Below are 25863 nucleotides of genomic sequence, written 5' to 3' on the forward strand. Positions count from 1 at the left end.
TTCTTACCACTCATCGATAAAACACCATCTGATCCCTCAACAATTTTGACTGTGATGCATGAGGCTGAAAGAATCACTGTTCAATCAGGGCAAGGATTAACTGTTTTCACATTGGATCACAGCAACTTCACAAAGTAGCTTTAGATGTTATCTGGTCTGATGCTTTACGATGGAACCACATAATTCCAAGACTTAGTGGTATGCACTGGTTAATGAGTTTCATAGGCGGAATGGCCCGTTTCGGCGAGTCCGATTTGACTAGTCCGATTCGGCGAGTTCCCTATTCGGCGAGAGCCTTTTTCGGCGAGTGCCCTATTCGGCAAGTTTTTGAAATTTTTAAAAGGAAATTATCGGGTACCGTAGCTTAATTATAATTGCCGTTTTTACATCGTTTTAACGTCGCTAAACGTTGAAATCGTGCAGAAAGGAATAAAAAGAGAATGTTTGAACTATTAAATTAAAATTCGTCATGTCAGTTCAGTTGTTTTTATTTTTGACCATCATATCAAAAACAATACACGTCAACATAGCAAAGGTAGAAGCGACAAAACGCGAGCGTTAAAACGTGCTTGAAGTCGTCATGTCAATTCAGTTATTTTTATTTTTGACCATCATATGAAAAACAATACACGTCAACATAGCAGAGGTAGAAGCGACAAAACGCGAACGTTAAAACGTGCTTGAAGACCGAAGTAAGTTACTGAGTTGAAAGAAATTTGGCAAGGTTGCATCACCTTCAGAAAAGTTTAAGATATGAAGGAAAAATAAAACGAAGAAAATGTTACAAAAAAAATAATGTTTATGTTTATAAGTTAGTACTTTTGAATAGTTAAAATCATAGGCGCCTAACAATTTTTTTGACCGTGGGGGCAAAAGCGTGTTTCATCAGCAGCAAGGTAATTTCGGCGAAATGTCACGCAGATGGATGACGTAATTATGCCGTCACACTAGGATTGCTTTTATTGCCACACTCGGAGTTATCGCTACGTTCGACCTACAGTTAATTATTATAAACAAAGCTCGACCAAAACACATGCTATGCGTCAGCGTTGGCTAGAGGTTGATGGACTGCGACTCTTTAAGCTAAGCACAACATAAAGTTTAGCAACGAACTAGATTTATTAGCATGAAACAAGAGACGAAAAGGTTTACTAAAAGGTATACTGTAAATGGAATGAAAATACTAACTTGATCATATGCTTGAAAATATACCTGTTGAAAGCAAAATCATTCATGTTTACATCAATTCAACAGCATGTCACCTTTAATAAATTTAAAAGTTGCTGACATCCGTAAACAGCCCTTGAAAAATAGTTACAGAGAGACGTTTGATTAAGTTTTCGACTTGACATTGCTTCCTTTTCACTACAATATCGCAACTTATGGCTGACCAGCTTTCAAGTTTCAATTCGCTGTAATACGCCCGTTTTCGTGTTGCAGATGAAACAAAAGATGCGCATATTCCCCGCCTTTGATCGGGTTTCTATGGCAACGGTCGTGTGTGCGCCATGCAGTTTGCGCGAGTCCGTTGTTGTGTTGATTATGCCGCTTGTGCGACTGTGGGCAGTGCGGTTTGTACCAGCCCTTGTTACGTTGGTTAGTGGTAACCTCGGGCCGCGACTTCAAGTTCATTTTCACAGCAAACGATTCACTGCCACGACAATTCTCTGCAGAGGTTTCGACTTTCGAAAGCGACAGCGAGGCTGTTTGCAAGCGCATTAAGTTAAACGCACGCTGCGTCAACGTAGCAAATTATGTTGTTTTTGGGTGCATTCAACATCTGATGACATTGAATCGACGCAAAATGGTAGATTTTTGCTATGTCACAGGCAGCAAAATCAGTCATTTTTTTGTCTGGGGTGGGATTGTAGCATCGCTACTCGTTCTAGTGATTGTTTACTGCGAAGCTGTTGCGGTTTGCATTTAAAAATGTTTTTCTGCTGCCGATCGCTAGTTCATCTATTGTTTTATGTATCAATGCCGCATAAAAAGTTGCTCCCACGCGGAAATATGCGTGGGGGTCTGGCCCCCACGGCTTAGGAGCCTATGGTTAAAATGATTAGTTTGGATCAACAAATGTGTGACCTACACTCCTACAGCTTAGATTGAAAGAAAATTATCGGGTAGGCTACCGTAGCCTAGTTATACCGACCAGCAAAAATTTGTTCCAAGAACCCAGTTAGCCTAACAGTTCATTTTTACATTGTAGTAACAGAATGAAAAGGCTAACCAAATGTGTGGCCTATCGTTTTAACGTCGCTAAACGTTGAAATCGTGTAGAAAAGGGTGCTTTTGCTGACTAGGATACGTTGAAAATGAGAAACATTCACAGAAGCCCTACGATACGTTGCATTCTTAAGATAATGTATTCAGACGTTGAATCAATGTACAAATGAAATGTTATGCTAAATGGGTTCTTGGAACAAATCGTAGGGCTTCTGTGAATGTTTCTCAGTTTCAAAGTATCCTAGTCAGCAAAAGCACCCTTTTCTACACGATTTCAACGTTTAGCGACGTTAACACGATAGGCCACACATTTGTTTAGCCTTTTCATTCTGTTACTACAATGTAAAAATGAACTGTGTTCTTGGAACAAATTTTTGCTGGTCGGGATAACTAAGCTACGGTACCCGATAATTTCCTTTCAATCCAAGCTGTAGGCCACACATTTGTTGGTCCAACCTAATCATTTTAACTATTTAAAAGTACTAACTTATAGACATAAACATGATCTACTTTATTTTTTTTTCGGAACATTTTCTTTGTTTTATTTTCCCTTCATATCTTAAACTTTTCTGAAAGTGTTGCGACCGTGCCAAATTTCTTTCAACTCAGTAACTTACTTCGGTCATAAGCACGTTTTAACGTTCGCGTTTTGTCGCTTCTACCTTTTTCTACACCTTTGCTATGTCGACGTGTATTGTTTTTGATATCATAATCAGAAAGAAAAACAACTGAACTGACATGACGAATTCAAGCACGTTTTAACGTTCGCGTTTTGTCGCTTCTACCTTTGCTATGTTGACGTGTATTGTTTTTCATATGATGGTCAAAAATAAAAACAACTGAACTGACATGACGAATTTTAATTTAATAGTTCAAACATTTTCTTTTTATTCCTTTCTGCACGATTTCAACGTTTAGCGACGTTAAAACGATGTAAAAACGGCAATTATAATTAAGCTACGGTACCCGATAATTTCCTTTCAAAAATTTCAAAAACTCGCCGAATAGGGCACTCGCCGAAAAGAGCTGTCGCCGAATAGGGAACTCGCCGAATAGGACTAGCCGAATCGGACTCGCCGAATAGTAGCAGACCCTTTCATAGGATGTGTTGGAGTTCTAATGGAAAACAGTGGTCTTGTCCCTTGGTTACAATCTGCTTTTGAAAATGTACTGAAAATGATGACTGGTAAAAAGTTCCCTATGAACATGAGCGCACTAAATTTTGCTGTCATGGAATTTCTTAAGAGTTTCATAGATGATGTATATTCCTTTGAAGATCTGGAGAAAAGAATGGAATTTTTAGCACAGAAGAGTATGATTGCTGAGCATTGGATTAACAATCTGATACGGCCAGTTCTGCTATGATGTTGTTTGTACGAGCAGAACAAGAAGGAGAATTTCCCCCGCATCTTTATGCATGTCACCGAATGATTCCTTACTTTTTGGCTGCTGGACATATCAATTATGCAAGGTTTGGGTTATGTTATCTGCTGACAATGTCAAGGTTACCACCAACAATCCTCGACCAGTTTTTGAAAAGAGAACATGTTCTGCGTTAAAGAGAAGGCATATGGAATGGTATTTGGTCTGACATGATGATTGAAACCTCCTACATGAAGTTCGGCAAAGGTCCTAATGGAATCAACGGAAAGACAACAAAGCCAAGAACCTTGCAAATCTGGGCCAAAAGTCAACACTCATGCAATGAAGTACTCCAATCTTTGGATGCCATCAGAGAGAATCAAGAATGTACAATGCCAACCCACAAGGAAGAAAAAAAAGGATGAAAGAAGATCTTACAGACAAGGTAAAGCTCCAAAACTTTCTTGAAACATGCCTCCATCCTCTCGATTTTTCAAACCATCCAGAAAGTGCTCTTTGCAACATTTATACTGGTCAGCTGTCTGGTACTAAAGTAAATGTCAATAAATCGGTGGAGATTGGTAAAAAACAAATGGTTTCATTCCAGAAATCATTACCTGATGGTTTTCGATCGGCAATAAAGAAGGAAGTTGTTACAATGAAAGAAACAGGCAAGTCTGGAACAAAGAACAAAACAGCAGAGGTATACAACACAGATATAATTTTCTATCGTATTTGTTGTCTGCTGGTCGTATCCAGTTGGAGGATCTATTCAAGTATGCACTTGCACCTGTTCCAACAGCACTATTCAAAGACAAAGGAGAAGGCAGATAATCTACATCAAAATCTGTTTTAAAAAATGTTTTGAAAGTCGAAGTCTCTGCAAGGAAAATTGTTCCTGATGCGATAGTGATTGATGGTTGCGCAATGCTTCACAGTGCAATTCATTGGCCTGAGGAAAGGTGAACAATTTCCTTGAGGTGTTCGATGTTACATTTCTAAAAAGTTGGCGAAGTCAGATGTCTATCTAATCTATGATCGACACTAAACAAGTCAAGCCCATTGCCTTCCAAAGAAATCACCTTACGTGTCACTAAAAGCAAGGTCCAACTTAATGAAATGGTTAAAGCAGATTTGATGGGAAATCTCCCATCAGTTTCCAACAAACTCATCATCACTTCAAAAGATGACATCCCAAAGGAACTTCACTATGGTAGACATTCAGAAAGACACGACTTGATGACGACACAAGAAGAAGCTGATGTTATCATTCCTCGTCAGGTTTTTGCAGCACTCACTGAATGGCAAATCATCAATCAAAGTTTGTTGTGAAGATACGGATGTTTTCGTTCTTCTGTGCCACTCGTATCAAATCAAACAGTGGGAAGCTGAAGTATTCATGGAAGGATTTAAAGAAGGAAAGAATCTGATCTCTATCAAAGAGTCTGTTCGAAAGCACATAGATGTCATTCCCCCAGATCATGTCCATGCATGAAATGACCGGTTGTGACAGCGTACCTATGATGTATGGTGTGGGTAAGAAGAAAGCCCTAAGTGCCATTAAAAAGTCACCCCTTCTTCATCTTGGCGACGAAACAGCTGACGAGGATGAATATATCAACAAGTGCGAGAACTTTGTGGCTACTTGTTACAATGGAAAAAGCACGAGCTCTGCAGATAACAGGTAACTTTCTTCTTTATTATTCGTAAAAAAGTGTTAATAATTTTTTTCGATCAACTCTTAATAAACTATTGTGAACTGCAGCCCAAATAAGAAAACCAATTGTTGGAAATAGCGCAAAGCGTTTTGTAATCCTAGGTTACATTCGTCAGTCATCAGATGCAACTGTGATAATCACAACCTTAAACAAATCATAGTAATAAATAACTAAATACAATCTTGCTTTTCAGGGAAACTATTTGGCGACGTAAAACCGGGGGAGTCAAAATAACTTCCACACCACCACCTCTTTGTTCGCTACCACCACAGATGAAGCTCTCGAACTTATCAAACGAGCAAGATATCAAAGACTGGTTTGAGGATCGTGTTACGATGGTAATCCACCAAATTTGGACCCCTGCCAGGTAGTTTAAAATAGATAGACATTTATATTTGAATTCTATTTTAATCTCTGTGTAACTAGGCATTTATTTCATTGAAAAAGATTGCTATACAATTCAAAAAGATCATAATTTTTGTGTTTCTTTCTTTTGGTTTCTTTTAGTACGGATGGGATAAAGATGAAGAAACCAAAACACTCCATCCAATTATGCTACCAACTGGAATCAAATCTGCTCCTGACGAGGTCTTAAAAATCAGTAGCTGTGGATGCACAAGTTAGCATTTGATGATATCATATAATAGCAAGTTTAATCTTTCCATAGCTTCGACCAATGATAGTCACGTCACATGATACACGAATTCATTGTTTTACCCTTCAGTTTGGCTGCTCCATTCATTTTTAGAAGAATGAATTGACAGCCATGTTTAGTGGTAAAAAGACAAGGATTATCATGAACATGAAAAACTCTAAGACAAACTCTTTTCTTTTTTCAGCTTCGAAATGTAACACAAAAGCATGTTCCTGTTCGAAATCAAAAATTGGTTGTACCGATTTTTGTACATGCAGCGATTGCGAAAATGAATGGAATGTTGGCAATAGTCCTAGTGAGAGTGACAGCGACGAAAAACTTTTATCTGCTAAAGAATGACTATCTACTTTGTCAAATAAAATAAAGAGTTTAGCAGTTTTTCAAAATAATGCTTCTCCAAATCCCTTTTTTTCTTACAATTTTTTTATAAAACAATCGAAAATTGTTAATTTAAATAACTTAAATTCAAAGTGATTAGAACTTTCAAGACCTCAATATTATTAATCTGGACAAAAAATCCTTTAAATTGATATATAACATGCCTCTGTTTGGACCAATTGAAATTTTTTCCAAATTTAGTCTTGGCAAATTTTCCCGATTTTACGGACTTTGGAAACCGAAGGAAATTGGGATGTTGCCCAGGGTTTGGAAGGAGGCAACATCTCTAAAATTGTTCATATAGGACCCCTCTAATAGGGTGGTCCTCAAATGTATGCAAAAATTTCAAACTTAAAAAATTGTAGTGCACACACTTCTATTTGGTTTCTTTTTATATAAAAACATTTCCCTGAAAGTTTGAAAGAATTTGATAAAGGTTTAGAGGTGCCAGATTATAGGTGAAAATTTAATAAATTGAGCGATTTACAAAACCCTCCCAAGATAACGTAACATTTGCAATTGCACTTTAAAAAGATATAACACATCATAGCAGAACGAACAACAACGGAATGGCCCGTTTCGGTGAGTCCGATTCGGTGAGTCCGATTCGGTGAGTCCGATTCGGTGAGTCCGATCCCTTAACGGGGAATTTTTTCAATTTTTTTTTTTTTAATTATTGGGTACCGTGGCCTAAGTATCATTGCCGTTTTAGGGTTAGGGGTTAGGAGTTAGGGGTTAGAGGTTAGGAACTCACCGAATCAGACTCACCGAATCGGACTCACCGAATAGTAGCAGACCCGAACAATAAACATGAGAAAAATGATATGCAAGAATACTGTACTCTCATCCAACTCTGCAGTAGGAAGTTCACTGATATAATTTTCTAGTACTATGCTTTGTGCATGATTATAACTCCAAAGTATATTACTAGAAAACTAGAAGTTTAACTCGCAACAAGATTATTAACTGGTGCATTCTAAAGATAAATACATAATACAATTCAGTCTGTGGACTGATACACTTTCTGAAGATTTGCTGTTCCACAACTTGTAGAATGTATTGAATTTGCTCTTCATCTTTTGTTAATATACATTATATTATATGATACATTGTTAAAATTTCGCATCAAAGCAACACCTCTTTCAGCAAAGTCATTGATTACATGGAGCCCACCAACAATGGCTTGCGCTTTCTCATAATTGTCATCAACATTCCATGATGTGATTTCCACTTTCAGAAAGTCACATCGTAAGTTGAGAATCTGGAAAAATCTCATGGTGTTTGATGTGACAAAGTGCGACAGATTTTTGATGAAATATCATCTGGTACTCAAGAAAGACGCTGTGAAGGTGTACTACTTTGATGAGTTAATGCGGAAACCATGGCTTTTTTTTGAGTAACAGAAACAGCATCATTAAAAAATGCCAAGCCCACAAGTTCTTCACTTATATACCACAAGTGCCTCGAAAATGTTTTCATGGCTTCTTGCGATAAACCTGCATTGTGTTGCTCGGAAGCAACCTAGTTCGTACCCTGAACAGTTCATACCCTCAGTTCGTACCCTGAAAAGATCGAGAGAAAAATTTTAAAAAAAGCGGAAGTCGCTGATCGCAGTTTCCGCAAACATTTTAAAATTTTCCCCTTGAAAAGATCAAGAGAAAGAAAGCCGAAGTCGCTGATCGCAGTTTCCGCTAACCCTAACCATAGACTAATCTATGCTCTAACCTTCGCTGATCGCAATTCCGCAAACATTTTTCTGCACTTTCCGCTAACCCTAACTCTATAACCATAGACTAATCTATGCTCTAACCCTAACCCTCGCTGATCGCAGTTTCCGCAAACATTTTTCCGTAGTTTCCGCTAACCGCAGCTTCCGCTTACCCTAACCTTAGAGTAATCTATGCTCTAACCCTAACCCTCGCTGATCGCAGTTTCAGCAAACATTTTTCCGCAGTTTCCGTTAACCTTTACCATAACTCTAACCATATAATCATAATCTATGCTCTTTAACCCTAACCCTCGCTGATTGCAGTTTAAGCAAACATTTTTCCGCAGTCTCCGCAGCTTCCTCTTACCCTAACCATCGAGTAATCTATGCTCTAACCCTAGTTGATCGCAGTGTCCGCAAATATTTTTTCGCAGTTTCCGCTAACCCTAACCCTCGAGTTGTTTGCGGAAACTCCGATCAGCGACTTCGGCTTTGTGCTATTAAACTGCAATCAGCGACTTCGGCTTTGTGCTATTAAACTGCAATCAGCGACTTCGGCTTTTTTAATTTTTTCTCTTGATCTTTTCAGGGTACGAACTGAGGGTACGAACTGTTCAGGGTTCGAACTAGGTTGTACCCGTGTTGCTCATACAAATTTACCCTTTTCAAGAGCTCCAGGTCATGTCGTGGTGCACATTTAGCTAAAAGTGCTGTGAACCATGATTTTACATACACCTTCAAAACAAACAGAACAAATTGCTTTAAACCACGTTGCTCCTGACTTGATAAATCAAACTGCATTCGAAATAACCAGATTTTGAGTGCATATACAGTATACATCCATCTGGTGCGATGAAGGGCACCAGGCTGACAGAATCGAATTCCATGTGGTGGTGTTCCGTTGACGATTATGACCAATATTTCTCAAAATTCTTGGTAGTTGTCTCTTGGCTGATTAATTATTGTTACGCAAATGGTGGATACAGATTACAGAACTGTATGATTTGATCAGAAAAGCTGCTGTCATTTTTTTCCAGTGTCACATACCCATCTTTATTCAATGTACAGCATTTTGATTTAAATCGCTTAAAAAGGAGATTGCCTGGTCCAGATTATTGCCCAAGGCATGTCAAGAAGGCTTTTTGTAATATTAGTTTTAGAATATGGTAACGACAAGCCAGATGAAACATGTCCTTGTTCAATTCTTTTGAAATTAGGACACAAGCACCAGACTTCTGACCACTAGCCTATTGCTGAATCGAACTAGCTTTAGCTGAATCTAGAATATTTGCTCAACTACAGACAAAGCTTTAGTAGCTGGTGTGACATAATTTTATCTACCTGTACTGTTAAGACTATCAACATGGCAGCCAAGTAATGGTGGTCTGTGAAATGGAACAACATCATGCTGACAAATAGAGATTAACCCAGTTTAAAAGAGGACATTGCCTACAACTATATCAACAGTTGGATAATTACAACTTCAGTGTGTCAAGTATGGTTTTACAGACTGTAGCTTCCCATTTCCCATATGTTCGCATAGGAAAAAAATCTGAATTTTTAAGGCCGTGGCCGAGTGGTTAGCGCGTTGGGCTCGCAGTCGAGAGCCTGCATGTTCGACTCCAACCACCCGCACTTGCTGTTGTTTCTCTGGGCAAGAAACTTAACGATAATTGCCTATACCTAGTGATCGATTTCGAGTAATGGGTAGTACCAAATTGAAGTCATAAGTAAAGTAGACAACCGGAAAACAGACATTGCCGTCGGCTGCAGCGTGGGTCAGGTGTATGTCGGAAGGCGTACACCGATGCATAGCGCTCAAGTCCGCTTTCCCGCAATGCAGGATAAAGATAAACAAACAAACAAACAAACAAAATCTGGCACCTCTAAACAAAGTTCAATCTCTCTGAAATTTTTACAGGGTCCATTTTTGGTCATTTGGAGATGTTTTGGGTAGTGTCACATTGCATTTTCTAAAATTCGGTTTTCGGGACCAGCCTACGGCCTCTAAGTATTTCTACAAAAAAGTTCCACTCAGTATTCCAGTATAGGTTGACTTTAAAAACTCACTTTCAGCCCCGGACTATTGCACAAGCGAGTGAAATTGACGGATATATGTTTGCCATTGTGAAGTAACACTGCTTTGTGACTTTTGGTAGAAGTGTAATGCCACTGAGTAAGATCATGATCTATTCCAAGTGCCTATCTCTGTAAGCAGTACTCTGACGTTAACACCAAGCAGGTTTCACTCATTTAGCCTGAATGTTAATAACTCTGCTTCAGATTTTTTAAGATCCAGATCACGTATTAATTGATACAATTCTTTTGAGCTGGAAAATGAGGTTCTGGGATTGTTGGTGCATATTCCGCATCAGTGTCTGTATTTTTGTTTGTTGCTGAGTCTTCCCTGAAGTATATTAATTTTCTATCTTAAATAATGAAGAATAAGTACACAGCATTTAAGAAATTGAACCCAGTCTCAAAGCATATAAATCACTGTTAGTGATGCAGAGAAAAAACTAACATTTGATGGTGGGTTTGGAACTGGTCAGGCTGAACTGTGAGGAACAATTGCAATGAATGAGGGTATAACTTGGATATGTCACAGCTCTTCTTCCGCTGATGATCTTGCCATACTTCGATATGTTTATTATCCAAAATCATCATCATGATTTGCGTGTCTCTCAAACTCACGCAACTGCAAATGACGTAACTTTTTCAAAACCTACTCACAAGATTAGATCGACAGCTGCCACAAAGTCCATGTGGTGCTCATGACTATTCCTGATTACTAATGTCCATCCTCAAATATAGTCTTGATACTGATACAACAGAAAAATATGTTGTTTTGTTAATACGTGTGTGGAGATGTGCGAGACAACGCTCTACTACTCTTGATATTAGCACATCTCCACAGGACATTTGCTATGCATCCTGAACACAGGTTGCAGCCAGATGGAACTTTACTTAATCTGTTATCTTTCGCAATTACTTCTACTCGGGATGGATTGGTCGTGTGGCGAGTACGTATGAGACAATGCTCTACTACATGAATACATTTCTATAAGGCATATGAACTCTGGCTACATGTTGCAAGCATACTGGTGCGACTTTGCTCGTTGTTAAACCTAGTCGGGGTTTTGACGGAAAACTCAGTTACTCTTCACTCAAGCCTACCACCCGCTTGAATATAGGCTACGGTATATTTTTTACTGATGTTTAGTGTAGTTATTATTTGACTTATATAACTAAAAGTGAACTCAGTCATGTTTGGAAACTTGAATAATTCATTGATAAAGCTTTCGCTGACACAAACCTGGACTAACAACAAATAAATGCCGAACACGCGCATTAAAATATAATATAAACAGCAAAGAATCGATAATTCTGAAAAGATATTAAATATTACAACTTTTTGGCAGATTAAATTACAGTTGTAATATTTAATATCTTTTCAGAATTATCGATTCTTTGCTGTTTGCATGTTTTTTCAGACCTTCTGATGATCCGTTAGGTGAAACAATTTGTAAAGGCTTCAGATAGTAATAACTATATTTGATTTAATTCGCTCTGCTTTGCCTTTTTGCTTGGCATTGAGCACTTTTTGTAGTATTAATAGTTTTCATTGTTTTAAAATATAATATATATATTTTTCTCTTATTATAACATTTTGTGTGAAAAGCATTGCCGCTTTAAGCAGCTTCTCACGGAAGCCATGATATATTTTTTTGTTCAATATAGCCTAACAAATTGTGTGAAAAGCATTGCCGGTTTAAGCAGCTTCACTCACAGAAGCCATGACCTATTTTTTTGTTCAATATTATATTTTGTGTGAAAAGCATTGCCGGTTTAAGCAGCTTCACTCACGGAAGCCATGACACATTTTTCTGCTCAATACAACATTTTGTGTGAAAAGCATTGCCCTACCTGCCAAGCTGATACAATCTGCAGACTGGATTTGGAAAAGCACTTAAATGAACGGGCGCCACAGTGCTCCACACCTAAATATCCAGACGCCACAGTGTGCGCGCCTATTTGACCGGCGCCTAACTGTCTGCGCCTAAAAGACTTGCTCCCAAAAAAAAAACTGATAGCATTTTTGGAATCAGCGCTTGAAAATCATACAGATACACGTAAAAAATCTAGCCAAACCAATTTTGAATTTTGTTACGCAGTGTTATCAAGCCCAATTTGGTCCGGTCCGGAATTACTCTTGTTTGAGTTTCCTACAATTTAACAGTTGCGAACTCAGCACATTGCAGTTGAGCAAGTGACAAATGAGTGAGCAACATTTCAGCAAGTGGTTGAAATTGGTAAATGATGAACCTAAGCAAGTAAAAACTGAGCAAACCCAGCCTGCTCCTTTGCGGAGAAGTGGGTCAATGATTAGGTTGGCGTGGGCATAGATCAGCCTTTCGAGAATTTTAAAAGGAAGACAGAGAGATATCGGACAGAAGCTCCGTCCGTGGGTCCTCTGGTGGCTTGTGAGGCTTCTTTAGGTAGTAGTTGCGATCCCTAAGCTTTAGTCTAAAGTTCTTCTCCAGATTTTGGGGATTGTGAGGTGGTGCAAACAGGAAGAAAGGAATCTACGTAGCCAGGACTTGAGGGCAGGGCCAGCATAAGGCACAAAGTAGATCTTATCCGGCCCTGGAGACTTGTGTGGTTTCACTAGGCGAAGAGCGGTGGTGAACTCCTCTCTGGGGTGAAATCTTTGGATATTATTTTATCTGGTAGTGTTTCCACTCGCCACAGTGCAGACACTTACTTTGCCACAGAGGGGTACCTTGGGGTCCTTTGTCTTGTAGACTGTGTTCTGTACTAGCTGGGAAGTGATGGCATTTGCAGAAATGAGACACTGGTTAGGGGAGTTTGGTGAGCGCCCAGTGAGGTTGTTGATGATGCTCCAATAATGCTCCATGCATTGCGGCTTGAGTGTGAGAAGCCGAAGGTTTAGGTGGCTTCATTCCATCGCTAAGCTTCCTTGCATCCAGCTGCTCGAGTAACCTGGTGGCGAGTTGATTACTCGAGTAACCGTGTTAGAAGCAGTACCAGGTATGGCGTTTCGGTAGGAGCGATAGAAAGTCTCACACTCAGAGTCCCGGATGGTATAAAGCTGGCTCGACAGCCACAAGGTATTGTGACTTTAGCCGCACAAAATAATTTAATAGAAAAATGAACTAAACAACTGCAAAAATAATCGCTGGGAGTTAAAGACATACCACTTCACCAGTCAATAATCCTGACACAAGGTAAGGAAGGAGTTACCAACATTTCTGTTCACGACTTTTGCAATACAGTAGTAAACTACTGCAACAGCTTATCAGCTTCGTGCCTTATCAGCTCCCTTGGAGAATGTTTGCGCCCTTTAAAAGGGGTACAGTCCCCAGTTTAACAACCGTTGAATTAGAACAACCAGACGTGCAGTCGTGCACCTATTATGAGTTATAATCAATATGCGTCATAATTTGCATTTCTCAAAATTTGACAAACCAAGCTACATTGTTTGGTCTATGAATACTACCAACCTTCTCGAACATGATGTTTCAGTTCATTGGGTGACCGCCTTGCCTTTTTAAGTTTTTTTTTCATTTTCGTTTTAAGTTCACTTTCTGTGGATAAGCGATAAATTTCCAATGTCTTCTCTTTACCCTGAAATAAAATCGTTGAACAGTCATGACTGTTGAGAATTTTACTTAACTTTAGCTCGGTAAGTCTTTGTCAACTTGACCAAAAAAAAGGGAAAATGTAACCCACGGTCTCAGATTTTGATGAAATTTAGACATTTTGCAGAGCAAGTCATTCTGAGAAAAATGATACAAATCTCAGCAAAATCGGTTCAGTGGTTTTCGAGATATGGTCTTTTGAAAATGAGGTGTTTTTGCATTCACTCAAGCATGAAATTTGTGAAAGATTGTTACGACAAACTTTAAATGTTAATAAAAGATACATCATTGATGTTACAAACTTCAAATTTTGTGAAAACTTGCTTTGTGTCAAAGTTAACACATTTAGACATTTTCGACCATTTTGGCCATGGTTGAATGATTTTGAGGACCTATTAATATTGTTATGAAATGGAAATCAATCAACCGTAACAAAACTTTGGTAGGTTATGCTGAAAAAGGCCCCTCTTCAGTTTTTTTCATGTAACGTATCATATGAAAGGTCTTGAAATCCCCTTTACAGTGAAGCAAAAATTTCCTTGTGTATTTGTGAAAATCTACAAGCTAAGTGCTGAAATCCAACAGCTACACATTTTGTGCTAATGTCTTCTTTATTGGATATTGTAAAATGTGAAAATGGATATTTGAAATTATTGTTCAGGATAAACTCTGATCTTACACCTAGGAATTGCTTATGTCAATATTTTAGATGTATATAATAATATTTTTAGTGAAGGACAAGAACGGATATCATTAATTCATGAATTTCATAGGCTATCATCAATTATTACATTAAGGCTCCTTTTCTGAATTTCATTAAGGTGTTGTAAACTGTTTGAAAATGGGTACAGCTTATATTATAAACAGTAGCTGATTTTAGTTTTATGTAAAGCCCTCCGTGTCATCCAGCAAGAACTTAGTTATAATTAAAAGAAACGTAAGAGACTTTTGCCTTACATTACAGTAAGTTTATTTTTATTATTGCCACTATGTTTCAGATATAGAGCTGGAAATTCATGTTACCATAGTGAAACTAATATTGCAATAGATTTTGCTTGTATTTTTGCTGACTAAATGCAGAAAAACTGTAGTATAGGTTTGAACACACAAACTGAATGTTACCTGTTGACATGAGAAAAAAATGGGTTTTTTTGAGATACAAAATTTGAATGATGAAGACAAGCAATTGCTCATACTACGATCTTGCATTAAAGAGAACAACTTGGTATCACTTTGTTTGCACCACAAAAAAGCTTATCTGGACAAATATGAATTTAAACAAAAACATTGCTGCAACCCATTTCTGAGACATAAAGTTGTAATTAAAAAAAAAATCTAAGAAAAATTACCATGCCATTGGTGAAAACCGGGCAAAAAAAACACAATATAAATTTGATACCTGGTAAAAAGATTTGCTTAAATTGCATTAAACTGCTTAATGTCAAACAGGAACATAGCTCCAGCAACAATTTAACTGTTAAAAATCATTAAAAACCAGTTAAGTGAAGCATTTTACACATTGAATTACTGTATACACCCATACAGTTAAATTGAAATATATCTCTTAGTTTCCTCAGCTTCTTTATAACTGAGTAAACCTTTAATGATGTGCTTTATCAAAGAGTGCTTTATGATTATACCTCGATTCATTTTACTGAAATACGTACAAGCGGTGTATTAATAGTTATCATCTACTAAGTCTGTATGCAATGCCGCCAGTCCCTTGAAAAGCAGTAGAGTTGTATTGCTCTCATTACACAGCGTCACAAAAAATATGGCATGTCGGTAACTGAGATACCAATATCCATTCTAGACGTAGTTTTGGGCGCTGATTCCAAATCTGAAATCGGTTTTGCTCTATCACGTCATGTTTTTGAGTTATTCACAATTTTTATTTTCTCTAAATTGGCTTATAGCTGATTATATTGGCAATTGCTAATGTGCCTCTAAATCGCTTTATTGCCTGCAAAGTTGCTTTTATTGAATAAAAAAACATGACAAAAAAAATCGATTGTAAATACCACAAACAAAAAACATTTATTACGGTATATATTTGAACAAATTACCTCATTAGTATCAGAAGCAAGACAGAACTTCATCTTTAAAGAAAAAAAAAATCATAATTTAAATGAATTCAAAGCTCGCTTGAAAACGTTCTATTTCAATGAACATTATGACTGAATGTACCGTATTAATTATCACCATTGTCATGTACAGCGCCCAGGAGCATAGTTTAACTGTGGATGTGGCGCTATATAAATATTGTTATTATTATAATTATCTTTGAAAAAAAAATCTTTGTCTCAGAAATAAATCAGTATAGAATTATTGTGTTAACACATCAAAGGTTCCCTCCGTGTCTGGAAAGCTTGGAACGCCGGGCTCACTCGTCGAGGGGCTGCGTCATAAAAAAGACCATTCCAGCGATCAGAAGCTCAATTCCCCAACAGCAGAAGCTCTGCAGTAAGCATCCGAGCGCGCAAGACAGCAAACCACCTCAAAACCGGCCAGTAATTGTGTGACGTCATAGTAATGTTAAATCCATTGTTTCGTTATCAATTTAAATGTAAACAATTGTCGTTTCATCAGCATGCTGCAGCTCAATGAAGAATATAATCATCATCAATAAAATAGCAATATATGAATTAAGTAGCTAACTGCTCTTGGCTGATGCTGAGCTGCGTCGGAGTCTGCCTTGCTTTCTGACCTAGTCTTATTCTGAGACGATCCCTGTTCCATATCTAGAAAGCTAAAACCTCAATTGCTAAGGTAACAGGGATCAGTTGTCAGTAGATGTTACAGAAAATATATTTCGCACTTATTCAGTGCATCGTCAGTTCTGATCAGAACTGACGATGCACTGAATAAGTGCGAAACAATGAAAACTATTAATACTACAAAAAGTGCTCAATGCCAAGCAAAAAGGCAAAGCAGAGCGAATTAAATCAAATGTAGTTATTACTATCTGAAGCTTTTACAAATTGTTTCACCTAACGGATCATCAGAAGGTCTGTAAAAACATGTAAACAGTAAAGAATCGATAATTCTGAAAAGATATTAAATATTACAACTGTAATTTAATCTGCCAAAAAAAATCTCTAAACCTGTACTTCCTGAGGAGATATTAAATATTACAACTGTAATTTAATCTGCAAAAAAAACCTCTAAACCTGAATTCCTGAAAAGATATTAAATATTATAACCGTAATCCAATCTGCAGAAAAAAAACTCCAGAATTACTAAGGACAGCCTCCATCCGCCACGATAAAGTTTCAATCAATTTGTTCCAATGGAAACCAAGCAACATGATGGCAACATCTATGACATCACAAAGAAGCAAAATGCTCGTTATGATCGGCGCATCCTGTAGTAATCTGAACAGAATGAACAAAAATTGTTTTTAAACCTGTAAAAATTAAATGAGATTTACAACCTGTAAAAATGAAATGAAATTCAATTTTTTCAAAATTATAACCTGTAAAAATCCCAAGGAATTGTGATGATGTAACCTGTAGTGTCCTGAACAAATGAAATAAAATCTGTTTATAAACCTGTAAAAATTAAATGAGATTTATAGCCTGTAAAAATCAAATTAAATTTTAAAAACCTGTGAAAATCAAAAGGAATTTATTTTATTTTGAAGTACTTGAGTTTAAATTTGTTTCTATGACGACATTTGCCGACCAGTTCCGAACGCTTGTTCAAAAGGTGGCCACTATCAGCCTTCAGAATGGCCAGCTTTTCAGCCAAACATAGGCCACAATTGTTACGACCACCACCACTATAAGGCCGAGCACAGCTGTGGATGGACCAAGTTATTTGAGAATCAACACCCTTGTCCTTAAGGTCCCAAACTGCCTTAGATAGTTCGGTACTGTTTCGTTTAGACCTATCCATGAAGGTACATTTATGGTTGGAAAAACGTTTTTTAAAAGTAGTTTCGCAACAACCAATGTAATTAAGAACCTTCGGGCTGTTATCAATGGTAGCTTTGTAAACAATGGCCTTCTGCAAGCATTGCCCATTCAAAGGACATTCTGGCCTCACCCTACAATTGCAACCAGGCTGCGATGGTATATTATCAGCCTGCAATATTGCTTTATTGTGGGAGGATATGACGCTTGCAACATTCGGAGTACAACTGTAGCTCAGCTTAATAGTATTACGGTTGAATATTTTGTGCAATCTATGATGGGGTGGAAAGTGTATGGAAACAAGTTTGAAAAATTCCTTACCAATATTGCTATCAACCTGCAAGCTGAAAGGAGGGTTAAACCATAAAATTTTCCGGCTCCTTTTCCTAGATGTTCGTAAGTTATTAGCAGGGTTGTAGCAAACTCTCTCCGCAAAACCACTTTTCAAAAGGGCATCGTTATAAACAGATGCGGTCTTATCAAATTCATTTTGGCCAAATGATGTGGCGGACAATCGCTTTGAAATCATAGTCGGGATTTGTCTCTTAATGTTGGGTGGGTGATTGGACTGGGCATGGATGTAAATTGGATCATTATTGGGTTTTCTATAAGGCCAGAATTTACCAGATAGCAAATTCAAAGTGACGTCAAGAAAATCAGTTTCAATTAGACCAGTATCCACAGTAATATTTAAGCCATGTTGTTTAAATAATTGAATGACATTCTTTCTCAAACGATCAATCTTAGGGCCGGATAAATTACGCAAAATAGCCAGACCATCATCACGATATAAGCCAAGCATGTCTCTAATCACCCACCCAACATTAAGAGACAAATCCCGACTATGATTTCAAAGCGATTGTCCGCCACATCATTTGGCCAAAATGAATTTGAGAAGACCGCATCTGTTTATAACGATGCCCTTTTGAAAAGTGGTTTTGCGGAGAGAGTTTGCTACAACCCTGCTAATAACTTACGAACATCTAGGAAAAGGAGCCGGAAAATTTTATGGTTTAACCCTCCTTTCAGCTTGCAGGTTGATAGCAATATTGGTAAGGAATTTTTCAAACTTGTTTCCATACACTTTCCACCCCATCATAGATTGCACAAAATATTCAACCGTAATACTATTAAGCTGAGCTACAGTTGTACTCCGAATGTTGCAAGCGTCATATCCTCCCACAATAAAGCAATATTGCAGGCTGATAATATACCATCGCAGCCTGGTTGCAATTGTAGGGTGAGGCCAGAATGTCCTTTGAATGGGCAATGCTTGCAGAAGGCCATTGTTTACAAAGCTACCATTGATAACAGCCCGAAGGTTCTTAATTACATTGGTTGTTGCGAAACTACTTTTAAAAAACGTTTTTCCAACCATAAATGTACCTTCATGGATAGGTCTAAACGAAACAGTACCGAACTATCTAAGGCAGTTTGGGACCTTAAGGACAAGGGTGTTGATCCTCAAATAACTTGGTCCATCCACAGCTGTGCTCGGCCTTATAGTGGTGGTGGTCGTAACAATTGTGGCCTATGTTTGGCTGAAAAGCTGGCCATTCTGAAGGCTGATAGTGGCCACCTTTTGAACAAGCGTTCGGAACTGGTCGGCAAATGTCGTCATAGAAACAAATTTAAACTCAAGTACTTCAAAATAAAATAAATTCCTTTTGATTTTCACAGGTTTTTAAAATTTAATTTGATTTTTACAGGCTATAAATCTCATTTAATTTTTACAGGTTTATAAACAAATTTTATTTCATTTGTTCAGGACACTACAGGTTACATCATCACAATTCCTTGGGATTTTTACAGGTTATAATTTTGAAAAAATTGAATTTCATTTCATTTTTACAGGTTGTAAATCTCATTTAATTTTTACAGGTTTAAAAACAATTTTTGTTCATTCTGTTCAGATTACTACAGGATGCGCCGATCATAACGAGCATTTTGCTTCTTTGTGATGTCATAGATGTTGCCATCATGTTGCTTGGTTTCCATTGGAACAAATTGATTGAAACTTTATCGTGGCGGATGGAGGCTGTCCTTAGTAATTCTGGAGTTTTTTTTCTGCAGATTGGATTACGGTTATAATATTTAATATCTTTTCAGGAATTCAGGTTTAGAGGTTTTTTTTGCAGATTAAATTACAGTTGTAATATTTAATATCTCCTCAGGAAGTACAGGTTTAGAGATTTTTTTTGGCAGATTAAATTACAATTGTAATATTTAATATCTTTTCAGAATTATCGATTCTTTACTGTTTACATGTTTTTACAGACCTTCTGATGATCCGTTAGGTGAAACAATTTGTAAAGGCTTCAGATAGTAATAACTACATTTGAATAAGTGCGAAATATATTTTCTGTAACATCTACTGACAACTGATCCCTGTTACCTTAGCAATTGAGGTTTTAGCTATATGAATTAAGTATATATTGCATATCGTGAATGGACTCATATCATCTATCTATCATCATCATCATCATCATCATCATCATAATCCATCGTCGGTTTGTTCCCCACTAGTGGGGGTGGCCGATTGTTTCCGTGCAGCAATTGTCTTAATCCCTTTTCTCCATTTCACCCTGTCCCTTGCATCTTCCTCCTTCAGTCCAACTTTTTTAAACTCATTCTTCACTTGTTGTTTGCACGTTCTTCTTGGACGACCGCATTTCCTCTTCCCATCCACCTTTAGATCTAGTGCCGTAATATGCCATGTAATATGCCAATGACGTAATATCATAAACAACACTGGATCTGAATTTTCATATTTCAATATTTTAGAATATCACACACTACCTTCTCCCGATATGTTGCTCTTGCCCGCTCGGATCAACCTCGCGTTGCTTTTAACTCATTGATAAACATGATTTCCCGATCAACTCGATGCAACCTCCAAAGTTTCATCCCACTATTCTATATTTTTCCTGGTAATGTAGCCTAGTCATTTCTACGCTTTGATCGCTAGTCTCCCCGACCCATCTGGGCAAACCTGCCTCAACGTCTGGCCAGTGCACATCCGTGCTCGTTGGTTCAACGTCAACACTTTTCCAGTAAGTAAAGCATACATTATATTCCCACATACCTTCTTTTTTTTACACCAATTAATTCAGCCTTTGCTCCAGATTTTATATAATTTTCGTCTTCCACGAGTATTCAAATCGTCCTTGTAGCTAAGCTTCTCTTCCTCGTGGGAGACCCCAAAATTTATCCGCTCTGCCTACATGCAGACCGGGTATAAGAGTCAAACGTATCTGTGTTACGGTCACGTGATGGAGACGTGGGCGCTGCCTGGCTTTATAAAACTTCTGTCGCCCGGCCCGTCGTGAGCTGACCTTTTTGCGTTTGCAGAAAGCTAAACCCGTCTCCCTGGCCCGTTCCGCCATTCTAACTTTTGCGGACGAGTCGCACAAAATTCTCGATCCACACTTTTCTTCCACAGGTACCTAGACTCCCCAGCCTGGCCCCGTGACCTAAGCTGGTAGACTTCCCTTCCGGGTGCATCGCCACCCCATAATCACGCCGCTCCCCGCCTCCACGGGGCGTGGCAGGCCGGTTCTTTAAAGTCTCTGACCTGGCTATGTTTGTTGTGTTCTTCTCGCCGTGTCAATTATTTTGTACTCGTGCGTCGTTGATCAAAATAAAACAGTTCATCATCAACATTTTATTGCAGGTATTAAGAGAGATAGCATTTGCTTTTAATTTTTAAAAATGAGCAAATCTAAGCGAAGTTGCATCAATGATCCTGACAATTATTGTTACATTTGTGGAAAGTTTACGCCTCAAGACCTTCGAAAACCTATCACTGATAGACTGAAACATGCTTACAAACTTTATTTCGGATTTAAATTGGGAGATGAAGATAAGTCGTGGGCTCCCCATTTAAGCTGCTCGTCTTGCTACACTTCCCTAACCCAATGGATGAATGGAAAAAAGAAGATGCCATTTTGTGTCCCAATGGTTTGGCGAGAACAGAGAGATCATTTCACGGATTGCTATTTTTCCATGACAAACGTTGCTGGGTTTTCGAAGAAAACAAAATCAAATACCCCAACTGCGTTTCAGCAAGCAAACCTGTTCCTCATAGCCTCGAATATCCTATTCCAGAAACTCCAGCAACAGTAACTTCATTTGATTCTGAATTGGAAACAAGCACTGATGTGGGAACAAGTAGTGCGTCTGAATTTGAAGAATTCACAACTGAAGAAACTTTCCAATTCCCACACATTTTATCACAAGGAGATTTGGTTAGAGATTTAAATTTGTCAAAAGAAAAATCTGAGTTACTTCGGTAACGACTGAAGCAATGGAATTTATTGCAAAAAGGCGTCAGCATCACATCTTTTCGAAAAAGGCATGCAGACTTGGTTCCTTATTTTTGTCTTGAAGAAGACATTTGCTACTGTTCGGATATCAATGGCCTTATTCCTGGCCGCCTTCATGGAATGCAGGCCATTGCCAATGGCCTGCATTCCATGGATGAAAGATATGAAGCCAGTGAATGGAGACTTTTTATAGATTCCAATAAAACTAGTTTAAAAGTTGTTCTACTACACAATGGAAATGAAAAACCGTCAGTTCCAGTGGCCTACAGTACCAAGACCAAAGAAACATATGAAGCAATGAAGAATTTGCTAACATGCATCAGTTATGAAAACCATAATAGGCATATATGTGGTGACCTAAAAGTTGTTGGACTCTTACTTGGTTTGCAGCTGGGTTACACTAAGTACATGTGTTTCCTTTGTTTGTGGAATAGCCGGGAAGATGAACAGCATTATAGTACAGAAAAATGGCCCACCCGTGCAAATTTCAACCCAGGCAATTTCAATGTACAACATCAGCCATTAGTTGATGCGAACAAAATTTTCCTTCTTCCACTCCACATCAAGCTTGGTTTGTTCAAAAATTTTGTGAAAGCCATGGATAAACAAAGTGATGGATTTAAATATATTTGCGAGATATTTTCTTACAAATCTGACGCAAAGCTGAAGCAAGGAATCTTTGTTGGGCCAGAAATAAGAAAATTGTTGAAAGATGAAATTTTTAAAAGCAAATTGACTCCACAAGAACTTGCGGCCTGAAACGGTTTCTTTTTGGTTGTTGAAAATTTTCTTGGTAAGCACAAAGCAACCAATTACAAAAAAATTGTCAACCAAATGCTAAAGTCATATGAAGCGATGGGGGCTCAGATATCGCTGAAAATGCATTTTTTGCATAGTCACCTAGATTTTTTTCCACCCAACAATGCTGATGTCAGTGATGAACATGGAGAGAGGTTTCATCAAGACATTAAAATCATAGAAGAAAGATACCAGGGAATGTCAGTCCTGCCATGATGGCTGACTTTTGTTGGTCTCTTCAAAGAGACACCAATGAAGACCATCGCAGAAAGAGATGCCCACAGCATTTCTAAAATGTTCAATGAGAACCTTTTTTCTGCAAAAAATGACTGATATCTTGGTCTTATAACGTAGGTAGCCTTTATGCTAAAAGACGACTTTTTAAGCTAACAAAAGTTTGTTAATTGTGATATTTGTTAAGTGTTTGCGATTGCATTTAATTTGTTCGTATATGCTGCATATCAATTAACAACAAGCTTAAAAATAGCTGTCAATTGATGCAAATATTCGTAAAGTTAGGCTCCTTGTTACGGCATATTATTTTTCATGTTGAATTGAATTTTTGATTGGCAGTGATTATGTTGGAAGTGTTTGTTTAATATATTAGTTTATGAACAATTCAACAAAAAAGGTAAAGTCATTCATAAATAAATTTGCGATAGTCTTATTTTGATTTGCATATCTCTTTGTGACCCATTTTTTTACCCTTTGCAACACAAGTTTGGGTCTCAAACTATACTTTGGGAACTACTGTTTTCTGTGAAACTGATTGCTACGCATCTTTCAAAAACAAAAGAATTTCAAGATGTGAGTTATAAATCCTGCCCAACTTGACTTCAGCATGTCATTCCCAACAGAGAAAAACCTCTCCACTACACAGTTGAAGGGATTGTGGTTTTGTATTGAATAAAAAGATATTATAAATCGGCAATGGGAAAGCTCAAGGACTTGCTTCTGTCTGAAAAAAGCCTCCACAATTAACTTTTCTTTCCATACCGACATTTCCTGCAATGGCACCAACACACCAAAAAATTCATCCTCAGAATCGTGACTGGTGTTGGTGTCACTCTTGTCAGTATCAACGTGACTTGATGTTTCCCACAACAGTTGAATGATTTCTGCTTTGATTTTTTCACACATTATTTCCATAAAAAATCTCCAAAAACGAGTTATTTTTTTCACTTCAAATTGGAAAGTAGCAGGCAGTGGGACTGCAACTGCAACAAATGTAGCACCTCACCACCACCGCTACATTGAAAAAAAAGAAGCACCGCTACTGCAGCCACTACTCCCGACAAAACTGTAGTGACGCTGCCACTACTACTACCAAAAAGTAACACCTGCAAAAGTAGTGCGCTACTACCCACCTCTGGTAGGTAACTGTATTGTATGCCTGTTAGAGAAATGTTAACCTGCAATTTATCTAACATAATCAAGAAGCTAAACAATTGGCATAAAAATGTGCCTATCATGGAATTCGTGTAACGTTGCGTTTTTTGTTTTTCTGACGAAAATGGATAAAAACATCTTATTTTCTAAATAACTCGTTTTCTGTTGCAGTTATCGCTTAACACTTAACAGTCTATTGAAAGTAGATAGACAGGAAACTGACCCTTTTGGTCGTTTTGATACAAATTCAAGCTCTTACCATTCTCGAGATACGCCAAAATTGCAAACATTTGCTAGGTGTCGCCTCAAAATGGTGTCATAACAATAAAAATAACATCATTTTTAAATTTAGCATTGAAAATCTAGTTGGAAGAAGACACAAGCTTATTTTTCCTGAAAAGTCGGCCAAGTAAAAATTTGAAAATATAATCGGTAGCAGCATACGTGGCAGGCCATGTGCCTTCCATCTGGGCTTATCCGTAAGCTGACAACTCTTCCACGTCCTCTCCTGAAAACAGAACCAAGCTTCCGGCAAATCACTTCTCTGTCCTCAGTAGTTTCTGAAACATTTATTTGTGATTATGAATTAAATCATGTTCTTTAAAGGTGTAAGCAATCAACTGAAACACAACTCGAGAACCACCTTGTGGTGATGGGTGTGCCAATTGCTTACGAGGAATTATCACCAACAATTGTTTGTTTTGTTTGCAGGTACAACACAGATTCAACCTACTATATGCTCAAACCTGGCAAACTGTATATAACCAAATGTCAACCTTTTCGATTTAAGGTAGCAGGTGATAGAATTGTAGCGCCAGAGAGCTCTGTCGTCTCTGACGTCACACGTACACGTCACTAGAATCTTCCAGAAAGCTCCGCCTTGAGCGCATAACTGCACGTCTCGGGAATTCAATTCAGCAATCGGGAATTCAACTTCTGTAATCAACGTCACTATGCCGAATTCCTACCTTGGTTCATCGTTATGTAGAATTGCAGTCGTGTTGCGTTGTGTGATCATATGTAAAACTCGCAATCTCACACCAGTACCTTCTTAAAGAAGTTAAGCTCATGATTTTAAATCAATCAGTCGTTTTTGCTATGTGAAAATCAATCAGTCGTTTGCTATGTGAAATTTAGTCTTTTGTAGAGTTCTACAACATGTAAAAATCAGAGTGTGTTAAGTTTTGCTATGTGAAAATCAATAGTTTGTTGAGTTTTTGTTCAATATGAAAAGTCGGTTCTTTCAATATGGAAATCAGTTGAATGCAATATCAAAAGTCAGAACTTAAAACCAGTATCAAGAAATCAGTCTTGGTAATTCTAAAGCAATATATCAGTTTCGTTGTTGCTACTGTTTTCTATTTTTGGCACTGCCAGGATGACGTTTGGATCAGTTTATTGTTAATGTAGCAGCGACAACATTTCGTATCCAGTTGTTGGTGGTGGAGCTTTAATATTCCGGTGTTTTCCTTTACTTTCTGTGTTGCTGGATCGAAGATTAAAAACTATAAACAATTACGTTGTGAGCAAGCATTGATCTTCTGAGTTGAGTTAGTAAACAATACAGCAGCGTAATCGACCTCGTGTCCTATCATTCCTTGCCGACTTTGCCCAGGAATGTTGCCATCCCACTGATGGCTGTGTATGGGTGGATATGCTGAAAGCAGCGTCCGCTACAGAATAATTACTAAAGAGATACTTTGTTTAACTAAAAAGAGGTAAACTTC

General features: G+C 37.9%; 1 protein-coding gene across 3 annotated transcripts in view; it reads right to left on the reverse strand.

Annotated features, from left to right (window-relative positions):
• The window catches only part of LOC145787768 (WD repeat-containing protein 3-like), a 168818-nt gene that overhangs the window by 102471 nt on the left and 40484 nt on the right, over positions 1 to 25863 (reverse strand). For all 3 annotated transcript variants that reach the window (XM_082599589.1, XM_082599590.1, XM_082599587.1), the window contains exons 7-8: positions 24581 to 24696; positions 13573 to 13696 (exon numbers count right to left, since the gene is read on the reverse strand). In XM_082599589.1, coding sequence (XP_082455715.1) covers positions 13573 to 13696; positions 24581 to 24696 — 240 coding nt within the window. The remainder of the gene's footprint in view (positions 1 to 13572; positions 13697 to 24580; positions 24697 to 25863) is intronic.

This window comes from Aplidium turbinatum, chromosome 18 (genome assembly GCF_918807975.1).
Source record: "Aplidium turbinatum chromosome 18, kaAplTurb1.1, whole genome shotgun sequence".
NCBI lineage: Eukaryota > Metazoa > Chordata > Ascidiacea > Aplousobranchia > Polyclinidae > Aplidium > Aplidium turbinatum.